General features: G+C 40.4%; 2 protein-coding genes across 8 annotated transcripts; both read right to left on the bottom strand.

Annotated features, from left to right (window-relative positions):
* Positions 1-1,825: 1,825 nt before the first annotated feature.
* cdk2ap1 (cyclin dependent kinase 2 associated protein 1) lies at positions 1,826-9,342 on the bottom strand. Of its 3 annotated transcripts, none has more exons than XM_030742821.1 (4): positions 9,165-9,342; positions 5,185-5,285; positions 2,555-2,681; positions 1,826-2,468 (listed from the first exon to the last, which is right to left on the bottom strand). In XM_030742821.1, exons 1-4 carry the CDS (start codon positions 9,328-9,330, stop codon positions 2,401-2,403), a joined length of 462 nt encoding a protein of 153 aa, XP_030598681.1. In that variant the 5' UTR covers positions 9,331-9,342; the 3' UTR covers positions 1,826-2,400. The 3 variants fall into 3 exon arrangements, with proteins under 3 accessions (XP_030598681.1, XP_030598682.1, XP_030598683.1); XM_030742822.1 differs by lacking the exon at positions 9,165-9,342 and adding an exon at positions 8,600-8,758; XM_030742823.1 differs by lacking the exon at positions 9,165-9,342 and adding an exon at positions 5,523-5,845.
* Positions 9,343-10,934: 1,592 nt separating this feature from the next.
* On the bottom strand, positions 10,935-26,726 carry sbno1 (strawberry notch homolog 1 (Drosophila)). Of its 5 annotated transcripts, none has more exons than XM_030742398.1 (33): positions 26,404-26,726; positions 24,158-24,277; positions 23,962-24,066; positions 23,628-23,855; positions 23,395-23,536; positions 22,540-22,640; positions 22,303-22,399; positions 21,779-21,939; positions 21,214-21,347; positions 21,029-21,119; positions 20,785-20,946; positions 20,504-20,639; positions 20,288-20,393; positions 19,819-19,972; positions 19,551-19,733; positions 17,948-18,045; positions 17,705-17,856; positions 17,388-17,597; positions 17,132-17,305; positions 16,873-17,042; positions 16,633-16,764; positions 15,808-15,943; positions 15,558-15,670; positions 15,399-15,470; positions 15,220-15,319; positions 14,968-15,042; positions 14,721-14,867; positions 14,485-14,579; positions 14,205-14,291; positions 13,633-13,770; positions 13,464-13,540; positions 12,982-13,175; positions 10,935-12,785 (listed from the first exon to the last, which is right to left on the bottom strand). In XM_030742398.1, the coding sequence occupies exons 2-33, from the start codon at positions 24,275-24,277 to the stop codon at positions 12,643-12,645; spliced, it is 4,233 nt and encodes a 1,410-aa protein (XP_030598258.1). In that variant the 5' UTR covers positions 26,404-26,726; the 3' UTR covers positions 10,935-12,642. The 5 variants fall into 5 exon arrangements, with proteins under 5 accessions (XP_030598258.1, XP_030598262.1, XP_030598261.1 ...); XM_030742402.1 differs by having other exon boundaries at positions 23,395-23,533; XM_030742401.1 differs by lacking the exon at positions 26,404-26,726 and adding an exon at positions 26,340-26,358.
* Positions 26,727-27,968: the final 1,242 nt, after the last annotated feature.

Genomic DNA, 27,968 nt, shown 5'->3' with positions numbered 1-27,968 from the left:
TGCAAAAGAGCTGGGGCGAGATTCTGAGAACACCAAACTCTCCAGCCACCGGCCCTTGGTTGTGCCTAGAAATTCTGTCCATAAAATTTATGAACACAATCTTTGACAAAGGTCAGCAAAAACTCAGCCACTCAAGTCTGAGGTTTTGCTGGCAATGCAAACTAAACTCTCACTATAGTTGTACAGGGACTGGAAATAACTAAATCTTGTATGACATGCAAATGATAATTTGTGAATGTTATACATTAGCATCCTTTGTCAGTCTGTCAGTCATGAGGCCTGAAAGAAAACTATTTTTCTCCTTTTTTTTTGGCATTGGATAAGTCTGCTTTATTCCAAAGTAGATTAAAAAATAATTTATAATGCATTTGACAAAATGTTCACTCAATCACAAAAGTCAAAATGTTGGTGGCAACAAAGGTTTCACCAAGTAGTATTCATCCTTTGAGAGCCATCAGGGGCTGTTGTTGTCAAGTTACACTATATTGCCAAAAGTATTCACTCACCCATCTGAATCATTGAATTCAGGTATTCCAGTCACTTCCATGGCCACAGGTGTATAAACCAAGCACCTAGGCATGCAGACTGCTTCTACAAACACTTATGACAGAATGGTTCACTCTCAAGAGCTCAGTGAATTCCAGAGTGGTAGTGATAGGATGCCACCTGTGCAACAAGTCCACTCATGAAATTTTATCAAACTTTTTTAACAAAATATTCCACAGTCAACCTTTAGTGGTAGTATAACAAAGTGGAAGCAATTGGGAACTCCAGCAACTCAGCCACAAAGTGGTAGGCCAAAGAAAATCAGAGAGAGGGGTCAGCGAATATCACCTGTCTGCAGAGTCACTCAATACATACCTCCAAGTTTCATGTGGCCTTCAGATTAGCTAAACAACAGTGCATAGAGCACTTCATGGAATGGGTTTCCATGGCTGAGCAGCTGCGTCCAAGCCTTACATCACCAAGCACAATGCAAAGTGCTGGATGCAGTGGTGTAAAGCACACTGCCACTGGACTCTAGAGCAGTGGAGACGTGTTCTCTGGAGTGACAAATCTGACAAATCACCCTTCTCAGTCTGTCAATCCGATGGACGAGTCTGGGTTTGGTGGTTGTCAGGAGAACGGTACTTGTCTGACTGCATTGTGCCAAGTGTAAAGTTTGGTGGGGTGGGGGATTATGGTGTGGGGTTGTTTTTCAGGAGTTGGACTTGGCCCCTTAGTTCCAGTGAAAGGAACTCTTAATGCTTCAGCATACCAACACATTTTGGACAATGTCATGCTCCCAACTTTGTGGGACCAGTGCACAAAGCAGGTCCATAAAGACATGGTTGAGCGAGTTTGGTGTGCAAGAACTTGACTGGCCTGCATCCTGACCTCAAGCCAACAGAACACCTTTGGGATGAATTAGAGCGGAGACTGTGAGCCAGGCCTTCTCGTCCAACATCAGTGTCTGACCTCACAAATGCGCTTCTGGAAGAATGATCAAAAATTTCCCATAAACACTCCTAAACCTTGTGGAAAGCCTTCCAAGAAGAGTTGAAGCTGTCATAGCTGCAAAGGGTGGACCAACAACATATTAAACCCAGTGGATTGAGAATGGGATGTCACTCAAGTTCAGATAAAACAAGTGAATACTTTTGTCGAAACAGTGCATTTCAGTCAGGCCCAAAATGGTTTACTGATCCCTCAAAGAGTTGTATCACTGTAACACTGCTAAGAGGTAATGATTTATAAATAGACCGAACGTAATTAATTAATAGGCCATGGCAAAAGTAATGTGCTTTTTAAAACCAGAAAACAATGAATCACAGTGACAACTATATTGAAAATACAATTTATTACACTGAGTAATAAATACATACAAAGATGCAAGTTAACAGCATTTTCCTTTTTTCCCTCCCTTTGATACCAAAACCAACCTCAACAGATTTGGCACATCTCTGTCCCTCCCTCACTTATCCAGGTGTTATTGGGGTCTGAAAAACAGACCAATCACTATCAAAAAAAAAAAAAAGTAAAACAAAATGAAAAAAAAAAAAAGTCCCCTCCATCTACACCTGCACACACCATGCTGTGTCTACAATAAACCCATGGGCCCATTTGCATGCATAAACCAATGCTTTAAATATGAAGTCAAAACTATGATCCCAAAAATGGGGCATAAAAAACACGTTATCCTCTCATTTTAATTCCAATAACCCACAAATGATTGAAATGATCCTCCAGAACCCTCAGGAGTCACAAATTGCATTACTGTAATTTTTTTCTCTCTCTCAAGGAGCTTGCTGTTCCATCCTTTGTTCATTTACTTCCTCCTTGCAAAGGAAACGCCATGCAAGTTTTATGTTTTCCTCATGAAAGGTAGTTCTTCTTGCAGGGAGGAATGTGTGTTTTTAGCTAGGACCTTGCATTTCTCTCCGTCTCAGCCAAGCATTCACGCACCAGCCCCCTGGCATGGATTATCCCTTTGAAGGAGAACAAATACACATTTAGACTGATAAATGTTTATGCATGTGCACTGCTTTTGTATTGTTCTGCATATCAAGGTTACCTCTTTTCAGTCGCTCCATTGCACTCTTACTTCCAGCGTACGTGGGTCTGATCTCCTTTCCAAGCTCTTCGATGATGGCCAGCAGCTCTGCATATTTGTTCTGAGGCACTTGGCTGCCAGTAGAGCCCTGAAGTTTAAGCAAACATCAGTCAGGCTCAGTACATTTAGACTGGTTTCTGGTTTGCAAAGCAAAACCCTATCTGCACACTACAGTTTGATGCTTGTTCTTTAACTGTTAACCAAAAATTAGAGTGAGGTCATGACCCTCGTGGTGTTTGGTTGTTAATCATGCTTTTTTTTTATTATTTGTTCTTCTGAGTTTATCAAGAAGACAAACCTGAAGACAGTGATTAGCAATCACATTTACATTTGAAATTAGGTTTTCAAAGCTAGCTGGAAAGGAATATATTGCTAAAGCTTTCCCAGCACTACAGCAGAAACAGATATAGTCATGTTACTATATCAGTCCATGCAGACAACACTGCTTAAAATCCCTATTTTTTGTTTTTAACAGGTAACCTGAAAAATCAAACGAGTCACCAATCTAGGGCATGGAAAGCCTAAAGACCCTGCCTATTTTTTTTAATCCTACCTTCCAGTAATTGTTTTTTTTCCAGTTCCTAACTTAGCACCTTACTGTCCATACACAATTCCAGAAAAAGAAATCAAGCTAGGACAGACATCACCGCAGTTCTCAATATGACACTTCTACCCCACTGGGACAGCAGGCCAGCACATTGGACTTTTACTGACCCCTTATATATTGTTACTGGCCACAAAACAAGAAAAACAAAACAGACAATTTAATTATTTTCTATACAGCAAACTTAGCTCTGGACCAGCTCTTCATCCTCTCGAGGATAATTGTGTGTGTGTGGGAGTTTGCCCTTCCAGTCTACATGTGTTTTGTGGACTTGGGAGAGAGCATTCGACCGTGTCCCTCGAGGTATCCTTTGGGGGATGCTGTGGGAGTATGGGGTGTCTGGCCCATTGTTGCAGGACATTCAGTCCCTATACAACCACAGCAAGAGCTTGGTCCGCATTGCCGGCAATAAGTTGGCCTTGTTTCCTGTGGGTGTTGGACTCCACCAGGGCTGCCCTTTGTCACTGATGCTGTTCATAATTTTTATGGACAGAATTTCTAGGAATAAGGCTTCCACCTTGGTGGTCTCAGAATCTCATCTCTGCTTTTTGCGGATGATGCGATCCTGTTGGCTTCATCAGGTGGTGCCCTCCAGTTCGCACTGGAATGGTTCACAGCTGAGTGTGAACCAGCTAGTATGAGAATTAGCACCTCTAAGTCTAAGGCCACGGTTCTCACCTGGAAAACGGTGGAGTGCCCACTCCAGCTCAGGGACGAGTTGCTACCCCAAGTGGAGACGTTTAAGTATCTCGGGGTTCTTGTGCATGAGTGAGGGGAGATGAATTGTGGCTGCGTCTGCAGTGATGCGGAGCTTTCGATTTACCAGTCTAACTATCTATGGGCACGAGCTTTGGGTAGTGACAGAAAGAACAAGATCACAGATACAAGCAGCGGAAATGAGCTTCCCCCTAAGGGTGACTGGCCTGTCCCTTAGAGATAGGGTGAGGAGTGCAGTCATTCGGGAGCTGATACTCCTCTACATCGAAAGGAGCCAGTTGAGGTGGTTTGGTAACCTGACTAAGATGCCTCCTCCTCCTGCCTCCTCTTGGGTGAGGTGTTTCAGGCATGTTCTACCGGGAGGAGGCCCGAGGACAGACCCAGGACACGCTGGAGAGATTATATTTCTTGGCTGGCCTGGGAACGCCTTGGTGTGCCCCCCGGATGGATGGATGGATGGATGATCAGCAAACTTAAGCTATAGGAATATCCATCCATGCATTTTCTTCCGCTTCTCCAGTTCAGAGTCACTGGCATGCTAGAGGGCAAGCGGCAGGGAACACCCTGGATAGGTCCCCAGTCTATAGCAGGGCTAACACAGAGAGACAGACAACCATTCACACTCATATTCCCCACCCATGGCCGATCACCAATCACTCATTAACCTAACCCCACTAACTGCATGTCTTTGGGCTGTGGGAGGAAGCTCAAATACCCAGAGAGAACCCACTTACAACATGCAAACTCCATACAGAAAGATCCCAGACTGGATTCACAATCTATAAAAATACAGCATAATTAGCTAGCAGATTTACATTTCATATTCTAAATGTATACCAATATAAATATGTAAGAAAAATAAGTAACCATAATTTAGACTTGAGACTCACTCCTGCACACTGTAGATATCATTGCTAGGAACTTAAATATCTAGCAGTTCATGTGCATGCAGACAGCTTATATTTTAATATCTTCATAACTGAGTTGTGCTGTCGCTGAGTAAAAGACCAACAGTAGATGGACTGATGAAGGACTTTTATTGCCATTTTAAATATAGATTATGTTGAAACCTGGACTGTAACATTTAATATGAATTAATTAATGCAGTAATCTCCAGTTTTAGACAAAACTGTGTAAAAATGTAGGACACAGGGTTTAAGAACTACGCTGAGTATTTCAGCCTCTGCTCTTTTGAAATTCGACCAAATATGAAAAAGCTGGGTTAAAAACTATCTGTGAAAATCAGGTATGTATTCAGATTAGGAGCTACCTGTGAGAATCCCAGAGAAGGAGGTCCATAGTCGCTCAGAAGGGGCCTGTAGGACTGCAGCGTGGCCAGGTTGGCTGCTGAGGGAGACTGAAGGTTTCCAACTGTGAACAAATCAAAAACCATCCATATCAATACTTCAACTAAGAAATCAGACATATTTATTTACCAGCATGAGAGTCTAAACGGTCCTCAAAATGCTAAAGTGTAGGCTAATGGGGGGAAATGACAGTTTTATCTAGTCTCACATAACAACAACCAGATTATTAATTAAAAAAAAAAAAAAAAAAAAAAAAAAAAAAATCACCATTTCTTATATATAAAAATAGGAAAATATTTACTCCTTAAGCATTTTTTTCTTATAGTCAGCATTTTCACAAAGGAAGCATGCTCATTGTGGTGTGTGAAACAACAGGAAGGTGATGCTGATGGTGCCGGGCTTGACAGTTTCACATCACCGTCTAAAAAAAAAAAAGATGCATAAACTTCAAAATGTTTCTTTTAGAAGGATTAAAATATTCTACAACATTCAGTCCAAGTACATTTGTTCTTCTCACAGGTGTAGTTTACAGTGGAGCTGAAGCCTCTCCTCTCTGACACAGAGCAAACAGCAAAGAGGCAGCACCACAAGACAGCGAGTCCAGGTGGAGTGAAAGGAAATGATTTTCTAGAGTCAACAGCAGCAGTGGTTGTTACTGTAATCGCAATCAAACCCTTTGTCAAACCACCCATTCAACCACCTCAAACATGAAGAAAAGAGATCAATTCAGCTGCTGCTGTACACAGAGACAAAGCTGTTGAATTAACTGCTTGCTTTGTTTGCCGCCAGGTTTAAATTTGTCCAAATTCTTGTGAACTTTGCTGCACATTAAGAGCAATCATCCAACTCTCTTTCTAGCAGAGATACCTACAGCAAACAGGGCTTTGTCTAAAGGACAACTACTTATTTTAAAGCTCTACTTACTAATTACTCTACGGATTTGCAGTACTGAGCAAAAGTCTCAAGCAACCCCTCATTTCTTTAAGTTTTGCTTCCAAGAAGCTAGACTTGAGTGATCTTGAGCCATAGTTCTCTGAGGGTCTTTCAAAGTTTCTTTGGTATTGGCTGGTATTTCACTCATTTTCAGTCCAGTCCTTGTAGGAATTTTCCTTTTCTTTGTTAAGCCACCATTGATCTATGACTCATTTAAGCATAAGAAAGGCAAAGAAACCAGTGTTGTGGCTACAAATAACAGACAACTTAGCAAAGAATCAATTTAAAAATTGTATCTTTAGGCACTTTGTTACTAGCAGCCTGTTGCAAAAGCACATTATTTATTTCCATTTCTTTAGTTGACTCTACAAAAAAAATGTTAAAGATAACACAGTCTGACGGGCATAAAACAGTATATTTGCACCAACATGCTGATTCCTAAAGAGCTGAAAACTTGGCATATACTGGACAAGTGGAGGATAAAAGAAGTGACAGACCTAAAGATCTATCTACAGCAGATGAGCAGTATCTGAAAGTCATGTCCTTAAATAGAAAAAAATGACAGCAAAGATCTGTCACGGGACACATGCATCTGGATCCACCTACCTACTGCCTCATCAGAAATAAATCAGTGGAAGGGTGGCTGTCAAGAAGCCATGCTTAAGGAAAGGAAACAGGGGAACAAAGGCTGAGGTAGTTATACAAGAACTGGACCGAAAAATCACTGGCATTAGGTCTGTCAAGTTTTTGGTTCAAGTCATTGCGTACAGCAGAAGTCAGGAAAGATGTACCACAGTGATTGCCTGCAGCCATCTATAAAACACGGTGAAGCCTCTGTCATGGTCTGGGGCTGCATTTCAGCCAGGGGTGTTGGGGATCTTGTCAGTGGACTGTGAATGCAAAAAAGTACCGTCCGATATTGCAATACCACTGGAAAGTGTTTGACAACGGCTTCATTTTTCAGCATGGGAATGATCCCAAACACACTGCCACTGCAGTACAAGCCCACCTGGATAGAAAAATACATTGGAACACCATCAGTCATGGCCTCCCCTGAGCCCAGAGAGAGAATGGAAAAATGGCAGCCAGCATCCAGAGAAGAGCTTTGGAAAAAAACCATTACAGGAAAGTTTGCCTTGCTGTGGTGAAGAATAAAGGTGATCATACCAAATATTGACTTTCAAGCTTGTTACAATTGTACAAACTCTGTTTTTGCCTCATCTACTGTGTTTCCATTTATGTTTGCACGTTTTGATAAACCTCTGCATCTATTTCCCATTTTCCTTGCAAAACAAAAACAAATGAAGGGTTGCTCAAGAATTTGCACATTACTGTAGATTAATATAAGTCTACTAATAAATTAGGCAATACTATTAAAGATTAGGCAAACCAGCAGCATATAAAGCTATAAAATGTACTTCTTTTTTGAAGGATAGTACACCTTTGGTCTTATGAAAATGGGTGGGTGATGAAATTGAAGTTTAAACCACAGAATGACCTTCAGATTTAACTGGCCACCTTTTATAGGAGTCTGAACCTCTAAAAGTATTTTCAGCTGGAATAATAAAATTCTGCCAAAGCACAGAAGCATCAATGTTAACAATCTAATAAAAAAAATATCACTCAGGGGAATATTAGGGCCACATTAAAGAGAAAATTAATTTTGCATTGTATTTATGTGGTAAAATAGAAATGATTTCCTTGTCACTAAAACAAATTCTGAGTTACATTTTAACAAATATCCACACACACCAAATTTGCACACCAACAGTAGTTTGACTTAAAAAGACAAATCCTATTTTTTTTTTTTTTTTTTTTACAGTTTTTAAATTATTCCCAATAATCTTTCATGCATTTCTCTGTATAACAGCTACATTTTACTTTGAGCAGATTTTTTTTCCCCCCCTGATAAGACAATGAAAGTGGGGTTCTGAATACTTCCTCCACCGCATGCACCCTCCATAATCACCGCTCCCCTGCCGCTTTGTTCGCCTGTAATATTCACCCTCCAACACGAGATGTCCTCGAAGAGACATAAAAAATTCGAGGCAGATCAATCGGCAGCTCCGACCGAGGAGCATCATGGAGGAAACGGAACAAGGCTGGCTCAAGAAGACATAAGTGATACATTTTTGTCACCGTGTAACGGCACCCACCCGGCGGGACCGCGACCCCGGACGACGGATAACGACACTGTAGGAACCGCCGCCGTCTCCTTTCACATCCCCACCGTGTTTCTCCGCCGACTTGTATCGCGGATGGCGCTCTTTTACATTAGTAATAATGGCGGATATGAATTAGCCTAGCTCCCAGGATCTGACCCTATATATATAACTGGACAAAAACTACAGACACGGTCTTTCTCCAGGTATTCTCCGAGACCCCGAATTTAACACTCGATTTAACAGACGGATACTTTGATTTTCTCCCCCGTTTTTTCCTTACCCTGGTTCCCAGAAGTTCCCGGAATGTGTTGATGGACATTGGGTTTGTAAGACATTCCCAAAGACATTGTAAATTAAAGAAATAAAAATGACCCGAAATTCAGTGAAGCGTCTGTCTCTCACTTTTTGTTTACAACAGCGGCACCGGCAAATATGGCCGTCACTTTATATTGACACCCACTGTGCTTTTTTAACAGTGCTACTATCCACTGCGGATTATCAAGAAAACGCTTAAAAAGCACATTTTCACCATAAAGCGACCAAATTCGCGCACGCTTTAACGCGCATTTTAAACGTATCTGCCAACGTTTATCCCCGGGTTTACTTTCATTACACTTTTAAAACACTTTTTGTTTAAAGAAACGTGTTTAAACGTGATAAGCGTTTAGATGTTTTAAAGTGATATTTTTACACCACATTATAAAGAAGACACCGGACTTTAAAAGTAGAATTAAGCAACTGGACGTGGATACGTGTAATTTGAGGTTAAACTTCACACTCAGCTGTATGTTTTAATACAATGAAATACTTTTGTTTAGGTAAAGTATGAAAGAAAACGAGCGTACCAGTCTTTGTCTGCGGGGGCGCATCCATTACTACTGATATAAGGCTGCTTTTAAGCAAAAAAGAAAAGTAAATGAAGTTGGAAGCATTCGCTCTTATTTTGGAGACGTGGTCTTCTTCAGATTTTAAACATGAGCTCAGGAGTGATTTCGGCGCTTTGTGTCCCATGAGTACCCTTGGCCACATGGTTGGACACACAAAAGCAAAGGTTTGGTCCAATCGTGGCTCTCGGGGTCATGACCCAGACCCTTACCCACTCTGCCCCCCACACCCACCCCCCCCAACAAAGGAGCACAAAACAGAGGGGGGAAATGCACCGTCTGAGTTCATCTCAAAATAAATGCTCCTAATCAGGGTAATTGTAATTTTGGCACGATGCGAGCAGTGGAAGGTCATCATCAATAAAACAATCATAAAAAGTTTAAGGCTGAGAGGGCTTTTCTGTTCTTTTGCAGACAAATGATTTACTTAGTTTGACATTTTAAAGAGCTGGAGGATTGTTTCATCACTTACGGGAGTATTTCAACAAGATTGTGTGTTCAGTGAGCTTTGTTTTAACTTGCCAATAAAAATATTAGTATGGGAATCATATGGAATGGCATTTTAGACTTAGTTGCCAGTTTATTAGCAACACCTAGTCTAATGTAATACTTCTATAATAAATGCTCTCATAGACTGCACACACTATAACTAATGTACACAATGATTTTTTTTTTAATATACTTATTCACTATAATGCCAGCTGTACTTTAAGTACAAATAAACATTTTTAAATAAAAAAAAAAAAAAATCATTAGAGTTATATCATACCTTTAGTTGCAGTTTGTTTTTTTTAAATAAATGATAAACTAATTTTTCTGGAATAATTCAATTCTGATCACTCCGAAAATTCCCTGCTGTAATCTAGTGACTTTTCTGTACTATAACACACAACAATGTAGAAGTATACCAAGCTTTATTGAGCATTGCACTCACTCATATACAGGTAACTTTGAACTTTTGTACAACTCTAGTCAGTAGTGCAACTCGTGCAATAATGAAAGGGGGGGGGGGGGTGTCCTTCAAGTGTTTCGACTTCAGATGAGCCAATCTGCAGTGACATTTTGTCAGCATTCAAAAACAATGTTTCCAAGTCAGCAGCAGCCCAAAAGATAAAATAACATGAGTTGTTGGCCTGTACATGGTGCACATTCAAGTTAAAATGATACTTCCAATTAGAGAGCAAAAGAAAAAAAATAAACATGTGCTGCATGAACAATTTCAGTTTGAATAATTTTACAAACTGTACAAATGATACAAAGACTTGTTCTTTCTTATTTCACCTAACAGTAATCACTCCACAGGTTTAGGGTGGGATTCAAAACATCCTGTTTAATTATCACCACTGGGACAGCTCAGACTTTAGTCTGTCCCTTCCAGGGCAGGTCTAGTATCATGGAACATATGACTGAGGTGGTAAATGCTCAACAGAAAAGGTGAACTGTACAACAGATCTGAATTACAACTCCGCTCAAGTAAGCAGAGGAACTGGAGAGACATGTTTGAAACATGCAAGCTGTAAATACAGCTAATAAACACAGAGCAACTGTACTGAGCAAAGATGTCCAAGGATCACTGAGTTCTAATCATGCATTTGAGATACACTGTAAAACTCTTGTGTTTGGGTCTTCCTATGAGTTTAACCCCTGAGCGGTTTTACATAAAAAAAAGAAAGAAAACACAGAGGGGCAGAGTGATGCAGACCGCTTCGAAACCTTAAACTAAAAACGGTGGATTTCACAATTTTTCAGAAATGCCTTGCCTTTTTTTTTTTTTTTTCCTCTTTGAACAGCAGCCAGCTAAAGACCAAGTCAAGAAATAAAGCTATTATAATGGTCTAGAAAGGCGTGCAACTTTTTAAACACCACATTTTATGGGGACAAATTTTTTTTTGTCCCCAACATTTGACTTAAATTCCTCTATTGCCAAAGTTTAAGCATGTTAAGCATTACATAAACATTTAACAACCCTGTAATGTCGCTTCAACTGTTTAGCACGTTAGTCCACAGTGGGCACTTGGAACACAACTATTACAGTGTTTCCACTACCACTGATTTGTGGGAGTGGTCTCCCCCCCAAACTGAAGCCAGAGAAGGTAAAAATAAATTAAAATAATGAAACCAAAATGGTATCTTTACCCAACTCATGTGCCATTGTTTCATTTCAGTGCAGTGTCTGCTGCATTTTTTAGTAATTTATGATCAAGTTTCTCAGCGCCTGCCCCTTAAAGTAACTATTAGTAAAGGGAAACACTGTATAGCAAATGTTAAATGCTCTCATAGGAGATAAAATGCTGACTACTCTTAACGCCATCTGTTTGTAGCTACAATATAGGCCAAAAAAATCATTTATCAAACGTCTCAATTTTAAGTAATAAATGCTAAATTATAAAAGGATGGATCAATATTTAGCTCCCCAGATTGCTTTAATATTCAGTATTATGTCAGTGAAACATTTTGATACACTATAAAAAGAACTCAGAGGACTGATGCTAAGATAACCAAATCACTTCTTTGTAAAGGTGTCGGACTGCAGCAGCTCTGTGTACACACACAAAGGCACGTTCACAAATACCTGGCTGATCAGGTTCCAACGTGGACAAAGAGGAACAAAATCATCAAGTCAGATATAAAACAAAACCAAGGAACTTGAGGAATTTGAGACCTGTGTGAAAAACAGATGGGCTAAAAAAAAAAAAATATATATTAATAAATAAATATTGGCCTGATTTTAGATGCAAGTGGATCCTGACAATAATGACATTTGGTCTTTGCTGCCCCATGAGCATATATGACAGCTACAGTGTATCAGGAAAAAAAAAGGTTTCCTGCAGTAAACTGCATCACTTTGTCTACTTCAAAAGAACTGATAATTACACTACAGTAGTGCTGAATAACATCTAGTATAATGAGTCTCTATCATACATTAATATGGGACTGTAGTTAAGCAATAAATGCCCAACTGAGACTTTTCACAGACTATGAAGGACCGTAGATTCTGACCCATCTACTTTTGGTCCAGACCACAAAAAGTCCTTGCTTCATACTGAGGTGGGTTTTGGGATAAAACAGGTTGAAGTATGGGTGAGGAGTGGATAATTCAGATCAACATGCTCTCGTATCACAAATCTTCTCACTCTGAATGTCAGAGGAAAATACATCACCTGTCAAATATCTCCAGGTGAAAGGAAGAGTCTGTGGAGATGACAATTCTTGAAAAAAGAAAAAAAAAAAAAAAAAAACAGACAGAAAAGAAAGAAAATTTCTCTTTACAACCACTGCTTTACATCCGAGAGTCACCACAGGTTGTTGCCACACCTCTGACCCTCAGAGACAATGAGGGTTGTGCACAAGGAACAGTGGTCCTGGAGCCCGCAGTGCAGAGATCCCTACAGAGTGGGATGTGAACTTGAGGGGTGGAGATGAGATTAAAGCCCCCAGACTATGTATTGGGTGTGTGGCTCAGACTCTGAGGGTGAAGCTGCTGCCGCTTCTGCTGCTCCTGCACAGCCAGCTGCTGGCACTGGTCCGATGTTGAGAGCTTGTTTATTAATGGAGACACACAGTTCGCTGGAATGATCAGCCCTGTTTAAAAAAAGAGAGAGAGGAAAAAACAGGAACTCTTAAGTGCTGGAATGCCGTGTTAGATGTCTGTGTTATGAATAAGATGGTACACAACATAAAAGGCAGGTGTTGCAGAGACCCTAACCCCTACCAAGACATGAGACCTAGCTTCTAAAACACAAACTCTTCCTTTAAGACAACAGTCACTTAAACTTACCAACTATCCTCTGCCCATCTTCCGTTCTGAGCCGGACAATCTGCACCTTTACGTTGGTTCCACTGACCGGGGTGAGCACTTCCTCCAGCTCATTCCACACACTGAGCACTGAACCACACAGAACGTAGTACGTCCTGCACCGAAGACCAACTTCACAATGCAGACCCACTGACGCTTTCTTACAGTTACCGCGCCTGATGGCAGAATAACACAAAGAGGTTTACAACAGCAGGACCACAGAGTGATGGTAGCATCAAAGGTTGAAGCTGCCGATGTCCTGGCTTTATGTTCTTTATGTAAATCAGGACAAAAAAAAAAAGCAAAAAGTATGTTAGTCCATTTCTAAATACTGGCACTGTTTTCACTGATGAATCTGCATCGGGTGCTCTGCTGAAGAGTTTCTGACAGCATCACTGAATGTGGGATTAGATGGAAATAACAGACTGCAAAGAAAGCAACATGCAGATCTGAAGTGCACATACCAGTATGCGTGAGAGCATATTTTCTCTGAAGACCTGTACTGGTCAGTCCAGTGCTGCTTGGCATCTTCTGACAAGACCTAGAACAGGGAGAACAAAACATTTATGATTCATCACATAAAATAGTCTGCCTTCTTCTCATCACAGTTTAACTGAAAGGATGTCAGCTGACCTTTTTAAACTTTTTCTTGATGTCTGCATACGTCTCCAGTTTGACCTGCCGGCCTGTGTTGGGCCTGTACACCAGGAACAGCCTCTTCTTGGTGTTCACCTCTTTAACAAGGATGGATGTTTTTTTGTTGTTTCTCATCTGGAAATAAAACAGCGCGCACACACACACACACACACACGTCACTGCACTGCTCTCATACATGTGTATGAGTTAACCAGTTCTGATTAGGACTTAGACGCCAGGCCACAGAAAACAACATAGCTGCTTGAGCTAAATGATCAATAAGGAATGAACTGAGATGCACAACTAGCTACTAGAAAAAGCTGAAGATAAATTCTTTTTGTACTAAAAGAGATAACTTTCAAATTACTAGAGACTGACAGATATAGGATTTTTAAGACCAATACCAATATTTGGTGATTTAAAAATCTGATATTCTAAAACAGATTTCCTTAACGTTTATTACGTGCAGTTATTTACTCCTTTACACTCCGCCTAACTCTGCTCACATCAGGTGGTTGTTGCGTTTGTGAAATCCCAAACACTGAGATCCTCTCGACCATTTTCCATACCTGCACATAGAAACCATCATCTGGTCCGTTCTGTTCCGCCCAAGCATGCGTGGCTTCTTCCCATGACATTCCCCTCTCCACACTTACCTGTGAACCAAGACATATAAAGTCAGGTACTGTTGTTGGGATGGAATAATACCAGTCAAATCAATTACCAGTCAAAACTGATGAAAAAGCTTAAGAAGTTTACAGATCTTTTCACATAAGGTTTTTAACAGCTTTTGGATTTTTATTTTTTTTTTTAAACGACATGTCTCCTCCTATGAGTATATAGACTTACAGTGTAGAGCTCAACATGTCCTGATGTAGTGTAGCCTGGTGTTAGAAATTTCCTGCAGTCCACCTTCTTCACTTTCTCGTCACCAGAGCCCAAATCTATACAAGAAGACAGAAATACGCAACAGTCAAATTTAACATCCAAGCAAAATAAATAAATAAAGCTCTGAATAATTTTTCATTATAAAAAAAAGATGACCTTTTGCTTTGCCATTTGTAAAAGTAGTTGAATAATCTTACCAAGAATACCCATGTCGTATTTGCCGTTCTTCTTTGCTTCCTGAATCACTGCTGCTAGCGTGTCAGAAAAGTACTGGAACAAAGCATTCTGCTGATGGACCTCCATGCCCAAAATACGGTTGAGAAACTTCCCGATGTTGTTGTAGTCTGCAGCATCGACAAAGCACGGGTTGATTTGAACGGTTTCCAAAAAGTCTTAAAATGAAAACAACTGAGATTCTCTTTCTAATTCACAATTTTGTGTCACCTTTGTCTAGTGATAGTGTGCCAGATCTGTCCTCCAAATTTATGAGGCCCACACCTACTAATCCACTTTGGATTTCTATAGAAGGAAAAAGGCAGATAATGTCCAAATTATTGATTTTAAAAAACACAAAAACAAAACAAAGGCATGCAACAAATATACCAACATCTACAGAGTGAACTACACATACTGCAAATAGACTGCAGAAATAGAATAGATAACCCCTGTCCTTGGTTAATACAGTATGAGTCATACCTTTGAAGAAATCCCCTTTAAAGTCAGAGGGTGGAGACACTAATGGAGTATCGAGCTTTACGATGGACTTCATCACAATTTCCAGAGCGTTTCTGCCATACTGCAGGAGAGCAACGCGAGTGAGTCACCGGCATAAACACAATAAGACATCCTCTCAGAGAAGTGCTTTCTGTTCTTACTTTATTGTCAAAATTAAACCTGCTCAGATCTCGAGTTTCTGTTGCTCTTCTGTCACCGTGAGTGAGAGCACCCTGTTACAAAGAACGAACACAAATGAAGTCAATGTACGAATATAAATGTCTCTACACCACAATGAAATAAGACATAAGCATCCTCACCAGACTTTCTAGTCTTTTGGCAACAATGGATGCAAATCTCTGCTCTCCTGCGAGCTCTGATATGAGGAAGACATACTCCGGAGCGGTGACCTGATTTGACCTGTGAGTTCTCCCTGTGTTTAAGAACAGAACAGTAATTTTGTTACATACCTTTTTATTATTCATTTTAAACTCAACAAGTTGCAGTCTGACACAAGAAAGAAATTTTAAAATCATATGCCGACAGCTCCAAGGAGTAATATCTACTGACCGAACTGCTGTATAGCTCTGTCTGCGCTCCAGGGCAGCTCTAGTGTCATGTGGACCCTCCGCCGCTGGTTCTTCACTCGACGGTCAGCCTGCAGGGATATACCCGAGCTGGCTGCTTCTGAGATGATGGCTATGTTCTGTGTGAAGGAACAGACGACTGAATGTTACACTTCGGGCACAAAAGTGCAGTTAGCAGCATTGATTCCTCAATTTATAAATACATATAAGTCAACCACAAGCCACAAGGAGAGTGTGCTGCAGCTTAACCCTGTTAGTTCATTTCAACAACAGACTAAAGGCAATAAATTTCAAGCACACATGGAAATCAGCTACATGACAGGATAAACTGATTTTACAGATTTCTAACTGATGATAGAAATTAAAAAGAAAAAGAACTTCCAAAAGGAGGACATAAAATTAAAATGCATCCACCTTGGAATACATAACCATACAAGCTGAGCGCTCTCCTATGGTGATCTGAGTAAAATGTACAACATGTAATCCATATCACTGAAGCTTTAAGTTAATAAAAGGACAAAGTTCTGTCAACACAGGTTGTTCTCAGCCAGTGCACTGAAGGAGAATAACTACAGTGCCTGACCCAGCACTGACCTTACTCCTGCTAGGTTCTTCAATGCCAGCATAAACCACATCCATTTCTAACCATTATGCATTAGTTTCACTGTAGCATGCTGCATGTTAAATCAGCACACGTCATCACAATCCCACCTATAGCTACAGAAAATTATAACAAAGTAGTATAACAAACTTTTAAACAAATTTAGACAAGAAGAAGCAAGTCCTGCACACCAAATTTTGTCTTTACCTTCTCTCCATCCATGAACCTCTGCTTCTCAGTGAGATTGAGTATTTCCACAGGGACGTCCAGCTCGGAGCGAGACTCGTAGGTGATGCTGCCATCGTCGTTACTGACCACGCGACCTTTGCGGCCAGTCATCTGAAGCACAATAAAAGACTCGGAAAAGTTATTCATAAAGAATGATCCAGATTTTAAAAACAGAAACTGGGAAAAACCAAGCCCACATACAATTATCATTATTTATACCTCAGCTACATTTTCCGGCCCTCCCAGTTCATCTATGAGCTCATCCAGAGTGTTGGGAGGTAGATCCTCAGCCAGCCGCTCCAGTTTTTCCAGCAGCTCTCTCTTCATTTTCTGGGCAAGTTCCACTGAGTCCTGACTTGTTAGGCAGCTGTCCTCACTGTCTGCTTTAACTGATGAGGAAAGACACACCATTCATTAACGCCCCAAAACCTCAGTCAGGGTATTATAAGTTTACTTTGCCATGCTGGAACATGCTCACCTGTAGCAGGCGTGCTGGGAGGATTAACTGAGGCAGTGAAAGCAGGCCTGGTGGTAAAAACCCCCGAGGCCAACAAGGCACTTTGAATCGAATCTGGATCAATACTCTTCCTCCTCTTTTTCTTTTTCTTCTTCTCCTTCCCTTTCTTTGGTTCCTTCCTGATAAGCCATGGATCTAGAAAGAGGAAAACAATGATTTGCTCTAATTCACTTTAAAATGCTTTAAATTGACATCCAGCCACCCCCAGTATCCTCACCATCTTCATCATCGTCGTCAGACTCGTCTCTGAATGGGTTGAAATCGTCATCTTCGTCTGCTGAGCTGACTGATTTGAAGCTGTCATCGCTGTCACAGTCTCTGCCAGAGTCTCTGTCCGACTCCTCTGACTGGCTCTCCTCCGAGCTCGTTCCTGACAGACCGCCGTGCTTTCGGGGACGCTTTTTCTGCTGCTTTTTAACCTCCGAACCTGGAGAGACAGGATGAGATAAGGATGACACAAAAGCACAATGTGAATCATAGGAACCATCTCTCTGCTGAGATTTAGCCATTAGGGGTACTTTTATGATTTATTACCTTTCCTCTTCTTGCCCTTCTGTTCCTGCTCTGCTGCTCTGTCATTGGGAGAGGGGGTCTTCTTTGCTGAGAGGTCGATACCCAGCAGGCTGTAAAGCTTCTGTCTGTCTGGAGCTGGGAAGTGCTTCTCAATCAAGGACTGCAGCACACCTCTACAACAAACATTTTATCACATGACTGCAGTGACACACACAAAATTCTGCTCATATTGTGACAGAGCTATCATTTTTAGTCAGTCCGTACTTTGCAGTTGACACAAAGTCATTGAGTTCTCCCCCTCCTTCCTCCAAGGCCTCCAGTGTTCTTGCTTCACCAGTGGACTGAAGACCAATCACTACACACTGCAAAGGAAAAAGCTGGTTAGTTTTTTCACCCCTCCTCTCATTTAGGAGACAAACAACCAGAACAGTATAACTTTATACTGGAAATTACTATTAAAATTAGTGACCAGGGCTTTGTTCCCTAATGTTATTCCCAATTCCCATTACATCCCACTCCATTCAATTCTCTGTGAAGCTGCCATCAAGACAGTGTGTATTTTAGTTTCTCCCACATCAGAGGGGAAAACAATTCAATTCCATCCCCTGGCAAAAACTGAAAAACACCTAAGAGCAGCAGGGTGGTGGCACGCACTAACAACAGGGGAAATAACCTACAGCTACATTTTCATAAGCTGCTTAACTGAAAAAGTAAACATATGATAAGAAACGTGTATCGGTATGAAGAATGGGAAAACTGTGAGATAACGTTCTGCACACGTATGTCTTAGTGTACCACAAAACAATGTATGGATAAAGACTAGACATTTTTTCAAGTGTTAAAACAGAGTAAAATGATAATTAACTCAATCAAATTGAATTCTGCAAATGAAAACAAAAGAATTTTGACATTATGTAACTATTATCATTATTGTGAGTGATGTAGTTATGTTTGCAGGAGCCCTTATGTTGTAATGTAGCTAATACTTAGAACTAGCTAAATGCATTTGTTAACACCCTTAGTTACTAAGTATTATATTTTGCTATATTAAGGTATTATTTTCACATTTCAGGCCATAGGTGGACTCTTTGAGGGCAACAGTTTTCCCTTTCAGTTAGTGTGTGTTTTTTTTTGATGACATATTGCCAGAGTCATTGTGTGTGAATCCTGCACCGAAATCTATTGGAAAATTCTGTAATGTTCTCCTGTTTGGCTCTTGATTGGTTGTTTAGGAGTAGGGGCTGGACATCCACCACTTATTAAGCCATCTTTCATAACGTCACTGACAACCTAAAGCTGCCCTTTTGCATTTTTAATGTGGAGTAACCTACACTTGACATTTATTGATACTGCTTCAGGTCAAAACACTGAGCAGATGTCTTGATGGATCTCTTCAGTCACACAAACAAAACGTCCAAAATTTGGATTATGTAAAAGTTTTAAACTCCACTATGTGTGGCACTTTGTGACACACACACACACACACACGTTTGCCAAATGTGCCTAACTTTAGCAGTGCTAGTACAAAAAGCCTTGCAGGTTAAGGTCCTGCAGAAAGTGGATACATTTTGCTCCAGCTGACACAGCCTACATAAATTTACCCATTTTCTGGTGCAAAGCACTGCAGAACCTGGTTCGTGCACATGCCTGGCATCTATCCTACTTTCCATCTTGCTTGTTTACAACTTCCTGTCACAGAGAGAGGGGCTGCATCACCAGCTAATGGTGGGAGGCTACATAACATCTTAGACCCAAGAGTTAACTGGCACTGTACTGTACTTTAAATATCCAGAACTTGTTCCAACTGACTATGGAGGGCAGCAACATCACCATTAACCACACCGTCACGATTCAAAAACGCTCGTACCTTTCCGTTCTGGACCTCTTCTCTGGCCAGCTGAACCACTCGGCGGACTTTGGAGGCAATGCAAAGATACTTAAAGAACCTTTGGTGGGCAGACCAGAACTGACCCCACATGGACTTCTTCATGCGCTGCTCTGCATCCATGAGGTTTGCAGCCTGCTGGAACTTCTCACGTGCACTCACCCACTGGGAGAAGCAGGAGACAAGATTGAAATAAAATTACTGCAAGCACAAATGGAAGAATTAAAGTGATGTCATTTTAGATGCTTACCAGTCTGACAGATTTGTTGTACATGTTGATGTATTGCTGAGTCAGGGGAACTTCCTCAATCTTGAAAGTCACACCTGTAAAACTCAACTGTCTTGCAATGTACATCCCTCTCAGCTTCATGTCCATAGCTACAATCTCCATGGCACCAACACCTCTGAAATTGAGTGGAAAATGACATGCTATGAAGTTGCCAATGGAAAAGTAGAAGAGGACTCCAATTATTCTATTAGATTAGAATCATTTAGAACATTGGCCCATGTAACTTCACCCGTTAACAAAAAACAAAAAAAGTACAAACTGGTAACAGAAAAAAATACATACATACAAAATTAATCTTACAGCAAAATTTCTAGAAAGACCCTGTATGACTGATCTTAATTTCAGACTTTATACTGATCTGTGGGAACTCTGACACAGGTTTACAAAGAGTTACAAGTCTACAGTTTCTTCTGCAAGTGTAAAAACTTACCTGCGCTCAACAGCTTGGATAAAGTCCCCAAATTCTCTGAAAGGCGTTTTGTGGCCCCATATGCCCAGTCGGTTCATGTAGGCCATGTTTCGTGGCTCAGAGGCACCTACATAGGGATTTGTTTTAAAACAATATTTAATATTTGCACACATTGCCACATGAGTGAAGACTGCCAATCTATTAATGAATAAAATTATGCTTGTGTTGTTGACAAACCTGTAGCACTTGCGTACACCACACGAGCCTTTGGGAGTTTGTTCTGCAGCTCCAACACTGCAAGCCCAGTTTTTGTAGGCTTGGAGGATCCAATCGGACACACGTTTTTGGCTTTATGACACTCATCATAGACAATCTACAGGAGACTTTGTTAAGGAAAGTCCTCATATTTATCTTTTTTATATAGCTTTAAATATAACTACTAAATAATTTACTCAAAAATAGTGTAATCAACATTTCATGCAACTTATAAATAAATAAAACTTTCTCCAAAAGGATACAACTCCATCAAAGTCTTCTCCACACCAGTGGAGAAGCTGTTCAAATCTGGTCTTATATTTCCCTCCTGATTGGCTCTCTCCTATCAAAGAGGAGTAGGTGGCGAAGATGACACCCTTCTTCACACTCCCATTGTGTTTCGAAGAGATTTTGCCATATTTGAACTTAAAAATAGAAAAGTGTATTAATGTCATATCAGTGAGCAAACATTTGAAATTATCGGGCGCATCATTAAAAGTGTGGTACCTTGTTCAGTGAATTAACCTGGATGTTCTTGGCTCCAATGTCTCTTAGATCCCTTTCAGCATCATACTTCAAATCATTTGAGACACTAAACCTGAAAATAAGAAAGATAATATACAGGGAACATTGTTGGGTTTTATTTTAAAGTCAATTATCTGTAAACCACTGTGGCAAATATTATGGCTTACCAAAGCGACCTCTTCCTGCCCAGGAGGTAATTCTCGTAGATGATCCCCGCAATCGTCCGGCCTTTCCCCACACCAGCTCCATCGCCAATCAAATAGGCAGCTCGATCGCCGTTAGGGAGGAATGTCTCATGTTGCTGTGGTACAGTGAGATAAGAAAATTTGGTTTTCAAGGTAGGGAGTAGCAAAGGGCTCAGAAAAAAAACAAAACACACACACACACACAACAAGCGCAGTGCAGCAAAAGGTCATGAAATAAAATAGTGTAAACTGTTTTCAAATAGCAAGTTTGGGCAAAAGAGAGAAGAGTCACAGATACTGTTTAAAGTGAAACAGGTCAAAAAAATTTATGAGCAAAGGATTTGGGCAATGAAGCAGGATTTAGCAAAGAAAATCAAGTATGACTCTATAAACTGCATTTTGTTGCCTTGTACTTGTGCATGTACTAAGCAATGACAATAAAGTTGAATCTATCTAAAACCAGATATGTAATTTTTTGTCTTGTTTTTTTTTTTATTGTAAATAAAAAAAAAAGTCATTGTATAGTCAGTTGATTTCCAGTGATTACCTGAGCTGCATACGTGATAGCTTCTAGCTGCAGTGCAGACAGGCAGCCCCGATCAATGACTTCCTCTGGGATGGACAGTCTGTACCACACATCTGGAGGGCTCACGCTGGACAGAGAACTGGTCTCCACCACAGGATCGGGGTGCCTCAGGCCAATCTTTACTGCAGTGACAAAACCAAGTGGTCAGAGGAAGAAGCAGCAGCAGGCTGCTTCTTGTTTGAGTTGATGGAGTAGTACTGATTAAGGGTGATGCAGTACACTGCTGTTACTGCACAGTCTAGTTCATTCAGCTTGAGCTCCTTGCTTAGTGACAAACAAGGCTCATTATTAATAAGCATATCTGATTCTTAACAGCTGCAAAAATAATAATGTTTATCCTCCTGAAGGCTGATTTTGGGGGGGGGGGGGGGGGGGGTGTACATTTTAATTTAACTTTTTTGTGACCACTACAGAGGAAGTAAGGTCTCAGGAGGTTATAACAATAAACCTGGTTTATCCGCTAACGGCACAATTGTAATGCTTACATTTCTGTGGCATGTACTCTGCATACGTCTCGGCATGACCCAGCTCATCCTCCTCTTCCTCCTCAGGCTCATCCTCTTCCCTCACCACTGGAGGTTTCTGTGCATAGAGAGTCACATGCTCACAATATCACAATGTTCTCCTGCTTTTAAACTGTACACCAAGGCTCAATAAGACCAAAAAGAATTACAAAGCTGAAAATTAGCATAATTGTCCTGCTTTAAAATGGCAACACTTACCAGAGAATGTGGAAAGGTTTGTAGTTTAATGTCATCATTAATCCAGATCCGGGCAGCATCTTTACCCAAAACTTCTTTCTTGATCCCATTGTTCAATTCACCTGAAACACAACACACCACAAAACTGTTACTGGTATGATCAATGCCACTTGGATGATTTATACTTTTTGAGGGAGCGCTTAAAATCAGAAAGATATCCCTAAACTATAACAGTTATGAAATGTGGACAAGAGATAGTTTATGGGAAGATAGGATAACATATGAGGGTGTTCCTCTGTCCCCGACGACGGCTTGCTAGCTCTAATGGTCTCACCCACTTTCAAACTATGGTGATAGCGATCCATTCCAATAGCTAACAGCTGAAATTCTCAGCCTGGCACAGCGCCAGGCAATCAGCTGCTAGCTAGAGCCCTGAATGCATGTATAGATTCATTTGTCAAACCAGATTAAAAAACATTTTTTTGTTTTGACTTTTCCCAAAATACATTTTTTCCCCTGTGTGTTAGACTTCTACAAGATATTACAGCTTTATTAAACACTCAAGATTGCAAAATGAACATCTCAGGTTCCTCCCACCAAGACTGTTGAACAAAAGCCAATTCATGTTATGGGTAAAGCAAGCCAAGCATAAAAGTGAACTTTTACCCCAAGTGTTAATTATGATAATGAGTGAACATGCTTGCCACCACACACTTGCAACTGCTATAAACCTCTACTGTACATATAAATCATCACAACATGTTTGAGTCATATGTTTGTCTTTTCAGCAGTTCATATGGGGACAGGATGGGACAACTATGTCTGGCACCCTTTGAGTGCCAGGTCTTTGACATAACCAGTTACTTAATAACTCACCTGGACCTGTAGCTGTTGCAGTTGCTACTGGTGGAGCAATGTCAGGTGGAGGCTTCAGCTTCATGAGCTCCATCAGACTGTTGCCCTTAAGACCAGTGCTCTTCACATTGCCGGTCCGAAGGAGGTCTTTCAACTGAATCTGCTGAGATTGGCATGATTATTGTAACCAACTAAAAATACTTTTCCACTCACCAAACTACTTAACTATTAAAATATAAGCTCCATAAACTCACCTGATCTCTGTTAGAAGGCACTAATGTGGATGCGGAAGGGGGAATACTCATGGGAGAGGGGGTTGATGAACCTCGCAGGGCTGAATTAGCCACGTGGACCACCTTGGTGACAGTTATGGTATGCTTGACAGGGTTATTAGCTGACTGTTTGGTCACAACAGCTCCCAGTGGCGGCAACTGATTCAGCTGATTTAAGACAAACGTGGTGGTTGATGGCTGAGGTTTGTGCTGGTGAAAATGAATACAGTAGATTTTAATCCATACCGCAAAAACATCAGCTGAAAAATACCAGTGCGTCCCTAAATGAGGGGAAGATATTGCTCAGTAATCTCACCCTGATGGTAACAATGGGGACTGCAGTTGGAGGTTCAGGTCGAACAACTTCCACTGGATCTGTCCCCACACCAACACCAACATCCAGGGCACTGATGGAGATAGACTGTAGGAAATCAAAATATAACATTAACATATATATATAGCTGACTGTAGAGTAACTTCTCCATAAGAACACAAACTAAGGATCATCTTACTTGCTGGGTTGTTGAGGGCTGTGCAACATCCTGAGAATCAACATCAAATATGCCAATATCATTTGGGCAAATTCCACTCTCACTGAGAGCAGCGAGAAGTAAATCCTGTCCGGGATCCATCTGCAAGACAAACATTAATACAGCCTTATAGAACAATCTTCCATGTAGAGTGCTTATTATCTACAAGCTCAATAACGGCACGAACAAAACACCAAAAAGGTTCAGGTTCCAGTCTCTCAAATGTGATGATTTCGAGTCTCAACTTGTTGTATGTGAAAGTAAAATAAATCCCTCCAAAAACAAGTAATCTGAAGACCTTTTATCAGGTATTAGGTAAGTGTCATCTGTATTTTTCACAGCATATAAACCAGCCAATACAAACAGTCAAATATTAATTATTAGTAAAACTGATCACCATCTGCAGTCCTAAAAATTGAGTCACTCAGCAAAGAGAAAACATGACAAGACATCCCACTCTGGGATGAAAAAGAAACTTAACTCCATGCAGACAGAAAACTCAGTTCTGAATTTAAAAGTGAATGCTATTTTCAGTCAAATTAAAACTTTCCACATCATATAAGGTGCATCCCTTCTCCATACAAAGCTACTTTTAATCTATAGTTTGCATTAAAACACATTAGAAAAAAATAAGCTCTGCTTAAACAAATATTTCTAACATCAAAAGCACACCAATAATATTCAATACACATCCTTGCATGTCATCTACAGTAGTAAGACATACAATGGGGATAGCTTAGAAAACAGTGACCAAAAATCGCATGTAGGAAAACACACACACACACACACACACACACACACACACACACACACACACACACACACACACACACACACACACAGCGATTGCAGAAATACAAAGACCCACATGTATAACACACGTGGTACAAAACAACCAAAGTAATATAAAATTCAAAGCCATGTTTTCCAATGAAAAATGATGTTTTACATTCAGTATAAAATACCAAACTTTTGACGTTAAACTTAACTCCGCAACTGTAGTTTTAATCTAATGTAAGATATGTGGATGTATAAACTCTCAACTGCTATAAGATCGAAAGAGGCAAAAGAATCCCAAAGTTCTTATCGATGCTGACTCGACATGCTTAAATTCAGTCATTGGTAAGAGTAACAACACAGGAATTAAAGTTGACTGTGTACTACAGCGACGTCTACACACCCGTGTGGTCCAAAGACTCGTTCCAAAGTGACCCAAAACAAGACACGTGTTTGCAATGCCCTCTTTCAACTTCCTGCTCTCTTTGAATTAACGGAGCTTCTCTTTCCTCGTTAGCACAGGTGGTTCATAGCCCTACTGTTCATGCAGACAACAACGTCATGTATGATCGTACATTATCTCTAATATTTATCTTTTGCTTAAAACATTAACACCGTCTGCACTAGCTAACCGTGGTTTTGCACAGTCGCACCAGTCAAACTGGCCTGGTTATACCAGGGTGACACAGCTACGCTATATGCTAGCTTGCTCAATGACCGAAAGCTAAGCCGCTGAAACTGAAAGCCAGTTTCACATTCATTTCAGTAACAAGTCAGAACGGTAAAATGTTGTCAAACCAGAGGGTAACCTAACGCTAAGTTCTACCCATCCACAAAATTCATAAAGAAAGGCTACAGCCGCTATGGTTCAATGTTATTAACGGTAACCACGGAGACTTGCTTACGTCCATATGTCAGTCCCTCCTGTAGATTCTCGCTCCTAGCAATGTTTGGTATTTGTTTGTTTCCCTCAGTTTAACTTTATCTCTCAGTGGGTCCAAACCTTTATGGATACTTTGTTATCGCCGCATCGTATTACAGAGCTTTAGCTAGCTTGTTACGTCGGCGCTGCTTGAAGTTGATAACGAGTTACTGATAAATGACGTTAGCAAGTTTTTCTCAGCACGCTTGAGTTTTTAAAAATACTACCTTCGTCCATTTCCAGCAGCCTGCCCTTCCTAATCTCCTACACAACAGCTAACGAAAGAAAAGCACGCTACCGACCCACTCGCATTGTTTTGATGTTGACTGTGCTCTCACCCACTGTGTCACGGCTTTTGCTAGCTAACATTAGCAACGAGGAGCGCTGAGATCAGCTAACCGCTGGTTTCAAATCGAGAACTTGAAATTTATCCTTCAACTATCACCACAACATTACAATTCTGACGTTTACTTGACCAAGAAGTTGAGCTAGCGTTGAAACAAACCGCTCCCACCACGATGTCGCTCACCTCACGGTTGAACGGCCGCTGCAGCTCGCGATCGGCGGCGCTCAGCAGTTCGGGGCTTGTTGTCCTATCCGCTCCGTCGCGCTCACGCCATCTTTTTATCAAACGCTCCGCCGCATGCCGGTCACGTGACGTGTAGGCCTACAGCGTCCGTTTTCGAAGTCAACCTCTTCGCGCAGCGCCAATAAAAGCGGGTCTCTGAGCCGCCGCGCGGCTTCCCTCGGTGACAGTAAATTGATAAAAGCGTGAAAATCAGCATTTCTTCAACGTTGCCGCAAACGATAAACATAGCAGAGTCATCGAGCTAATACCACATCACGTGACCCGACCAGGTCTCGATAGGAAGTGACGATGGAAATTGTTTCTTCTTCGTCGTCTTCTTCCTTTTCCCCTCTTCTTTTTTATTAAACGGGAATCTCGACATTAATCAGAAATAGAAGCAAAGTAGGAATATTTTTTGTTCCACTTTAGTTTCAGTTACTTTTATCTTTTTATTATTTCACTGTTTTTATTTTAATTTGAAGCAAGCAGTGAACCAAAATTTACTGGGGAAATATTAAAATTGTAAAATCTTAACCTTTGGAATCACAGGATATTACAACATTATGAAATAATGATATTAACATTATGAAAACAGGGGGGTATACCTTACTGCCCTTTTTTATAATTGCATGAAAGTACAGAACATAAGTAATAAAAATACATTAGAATAGAATAGCTGTATTATCTTTAGATAGATAGATAGATAGATAGATAGATAGATAGATAGATAGATAGATAGATAGATAGATAGATAGATACTCTATTAATCCTGCAAGGGAAATTATTATGTTACAGCAGCAAGAAAATAGTACAGTCTACACTAAATAAACAACAAAGTGAGAGTAGAAGTGCCACAGACACAGAGTGCAAAACTATACATATACAACACTGATAAAAACAAAATAAATAATATATATAAATGTAGGTAAAGAAGAGTAATAGTAAGACTGACATTGCACATTAATAATTTGCATTAATAAATATGTACACTAGGAATCTGAAAGACAGCTGTAAGAAGATATAATACGTAAATATGTGTGTTGGATCTTGTGTTCTGACAGGTGTGTTCACCTGTCACAGAAAGAAGAGTTATTATACAATATTATAGAGAATGGTAGGAATGGTTTCACTTGCTACAACAGACTGGTAGGAGATCACCAACATCTTGCTGCACACTGAAGGATCTGAGCTTCCTTAGAAAGGGCCTCATCCCCTTCCTATACACAGCATCAACGTTAGTCCTCCAGTCCAGTCTGTCATTCAGGCGAATGCCCATTATATGTCACATATAATGAAATAAGTTGCTTCTCTCTCTATGCAAAGGAAGAAAGAAAAAAAATTATGTGTGTGTGTGTCAAAATATAGAATAGAGTACAATAGAATAAGACACCTGATACGCATCTATTTAAATTATATTTACACAGCTAAAAATAAATAATACAGTAATAAATACACTTGTCAAGGAAATATATATATATATATATATATATATATATATATATATATATATATACATACACTCCTGA

This window comes from Archocentrus centrarchus, chromosome 12 (genome assembly GCF_007364275.1).
Source record: "Archocentrus centrarchus isolate MPI-CPG fArcCen1 chromosome 12, fArcCen1, whole genome shotgun sequence".
Taxonomy (NCBI): Eukaryota; Metazoa; Chordata; class Actinopteri; order Cichliformes; family Cichlidae; genus Archocentrus; species Archocentrus centrarchus.
The sequence above is the reverse complement of the archived record's forward strand: the minus strand, read 5'-3'. Positions and strand labels throughout refer to the sequence as shown.